The sequence below is a fragment of the Gossypium arboreum genome, chromosome 4 (assembly GCF_025698485.1).
Source record: "Gossypium arboreum isolate Shixiya-1 chromosome 4, ASM2569848v2, whole genome shotgun sequence".
NCBI lineage: Eukaryota > Viridiplantae > Streptophyta > Magnoliopsida > Malvales > Malvaceae > Gossypium > Gossypium arboreum.
The window spans coordinates 5,881,834-5,884,837 of NC_069073.1; the positions used below are offsets into that span (position 1 = coordinate 5,881,834).

Below are 3,004 nucleotides of genomic sequence, written 5' to 3' on the forward strand. Positions count from 1 at the left end.
ATATATTTTAGAATTCTTATATTTTAATAATTTTAATAATTTTAAAATTTTAAATTTTTAAAAATAATTAATTATTGACATGGAAATCCACATCATCAACTTTAATAGTATTTTTAACTTTTTATCCATTTTAAAATGGTTTGACAAATATCGTAAGTTTAAGGATTAAAAAACGAAAAAGTAAACAAAAACTAAAATAATTTTTATAGAGTTAAAAGGTCAAATAAGTCACTATATCTTTTATATTTTTATATAAACTCTCAAGAAATACAAATTTAAAACTAAAACATTGCAGACTTTATCCTATCAACTAAAATCATGTTTAATTTTTATATCAAATTTGCATAAAATTATTATATAATTATTCACTCCCATTTATGATATAATCTAATAATTCATTATTTAATTTCACTTACCATTTTGTACGATAAATCTGTGTCATTTTTAATTCTTTAATATTTTATTTATTAAATCTAGATTATATTAATATTATATTCAGCCCACTGCATATCCATGGGATAATGAATCCAAGTTGATGTTGAAAGGCACTAGTGAAGACACGTCATTTTCATTATTTTTTAATGAGAAAAATGGTTTAAAATTATGATTTCTCTTATCCTTTTTAACGTGAGAATGATAAATTAATTTTTAATATTTTTAATTGAATTTAAATTTATTTTTAATATTTTAATATTACCATTAATAATATAATATATACTAGTTTTTATCATTTAAAATTATATATAAGCACAAGGTTTGTCCAATCCAGAATGCATTCCCATTCTATCATCAAAACTAGCTAAAATTCTCCCAAAAGAATAAATAAATAAAGTATGATCCCTGAAAGGCCTCGTCATCAGGGCAAAAATGAAAGGCCGACACTCCCTTGGGCAGTAAGGCTGGTCGTCTCAATGGTCTCTGCCGTCGTCGACAATGCCTGCCGTCCTAATGGCACTGTCAACCGTCGTCTCATTCACTTCCTCGACTACCAGACCCCTCCCATTTCTACCACCTCCGTCTCCTCCACCGACATCTCCATCGACGCCACACGTAACCTCTGGATTCGCCTTTACTCTCCATCCAACAACCAACTCCTTCCTGTTCTTATTTTCTTCCACGGAGGTGGATTCAGCTTCCTAAGCCCCGCCTCCCTCGCCTTCGACATGGTTTGCCGTAACTTCGCCACCAACCTCCCCGCTATCGTTATCTCTGTCAACTATCGTCTAGCTCCTGAACACCGTTACCCTTCACAATGCCATGACGGGTTCGACGCTCTCAACTTCATTGACGAGAACTGGGCCACAGTCTTACCCAAAAACGCCGACCCAGCCCGCTGCTTCTTCGCCGGCGATAGCGCAGGTGCCAACCTGGCTCACCACGTGGCAGTCCGGGCATGCCGAACCAAGCTTCATACAATGAAGATGATTGGACTGATTTCAATACAACCATTTTTTGGTGGAGAAGAGAGAAGCCAGTCGGAGATGCAGCTAGTAGGGTCCGGCCTATTGGTGTCTGTCCCTTTAACCGATTGGTGTTGGAACGCATATTTGCCTTTGGGGTCGAACCGAGACCATGCAGCGGCGAATGTGAGCGGTCCCAACGCAGATGACATATCAGGGTTAGATTTTCCGGCGACGATGGTGGTGGTTAGGGGATTTGACCCTTTGAAAGATTGGCAAAGAAGGTATTATGAATGGCTATTGAAATCTGGCAAAGAGGCGAGGTTGATCGAGTATCATAACGTAATCCATGCGTTTTATACTTTCCCACTTTTGCCCGAGTCTTCCCACTTGGTTGTGCAAATCAAGGAGTTCATTGCCAAGTGTTCATCCAGAGTTTCAAACCTCAAATCTGAAACCTACATGTCTCAACAACTTTCACCGCGCAAGCTCAACTTAATCCATTTACCAATTTTATATTTATTTGTGTATTTTCTTCTTGGGTAAATATGCTTTTTGGTACTTAAATTTGTATTTATTATTCAAATTGATACCTATATTTTTTTTCAATTAATACTCAAATTTAACTTTCTTCACACATTTTAATCCATTTTTGTAACTTCCTTAAAATTAGATGAAGTGGATTAATCAGATTGCTGTCATGGCAAGTATATTGGGTGATGATGTAGCATGTGTGTCACGTGTTTAAATTTAATTGATTCCATATTATCTAATTTTAACGAAGTTAAAAATTGAACTAAAATGTGTGACAAAAGTCAATTTTGAATTTTTTTAATTTTTCAACTAAATGTAATAAAAGTATTATATATTATATGAAGTGTCATTTTAAGTAAAACGAATCAATTTCCGGTAGTCGGTTAAAATTATAGGTGATATGTTTATTATCAAATTTGGTATTTGAATTTCGACAAAACTTTTAATTTGGTATTTAAACTTTTAAAATATCTATTTTAATACTTAAACTTTAACAACTCAATGCACTACATGTGAGTAACAGAGTTAAATCTTGATTTGTCAGGACACTAAGGACCAATTGTATGGTGCCACATGTCACTTTTATCAGAATTTTTTTATTTCAAATTATCCAAAACTACCTTAATCAGATTACCCAAAATTTACTTAAACTCAAAAAAATTTAAAATATAAATTTAAACCGATTAGAATCATTTTCATGTTAGAACAATATTTGATGCGCCGTTGATGTATAAGTCTCATGCACCATCTAAGATTAATAACATGACACATTATCATTAAAATATTAAACAAAATATGTAAAGGATTTGTAAATAAATACTAATAATTTTATTTAAACCTAACTAAACATTAACCATAACCAGGGGCGAAGTCAGAAAATTTTTTTAGGGGGCGGATAAAACTTTAATTTTTTATAGTTTATATTTTTATAATTTGTAAAGAATTAAATTGAATTTTTATAATTTTAGGGGGGCCAAAGTGTAATTTTATTTTTACTAATTTAAAATTTTTAAAAATTTCAAAGGCCTAAAATAAAATTTTCCATTTTAGGGGGGCCGGGGCCCATGCCA

The 3,004-nt window shown here is 32.6% G+C and overlaps 1 protein-coding gene across 1 annotated transcript; it reads left to right on the top strand.

Annotated features, from left to right (window-relative positions):
* Positions 1-735: 735 nt before the first annotated feature.
* LOC108459693 (probable carboxylesterase 18) lies at positions 736-2,063 on the top strand. Its single transcript, XM_017759093.2, has one exon. It carries the CDS (start codon positions 834-836, stop codon positions 1,944-1,946), a length of 1,113 nt encoding a protein of 370 aa, XP_017614582.1. The 5' UTR covers positions 736-833; the 3' UTR covers positions 1,947-2,063.
* The last annotated feature ends 941 nt before the right edge of the window (positions 2,064-3,004 follow it).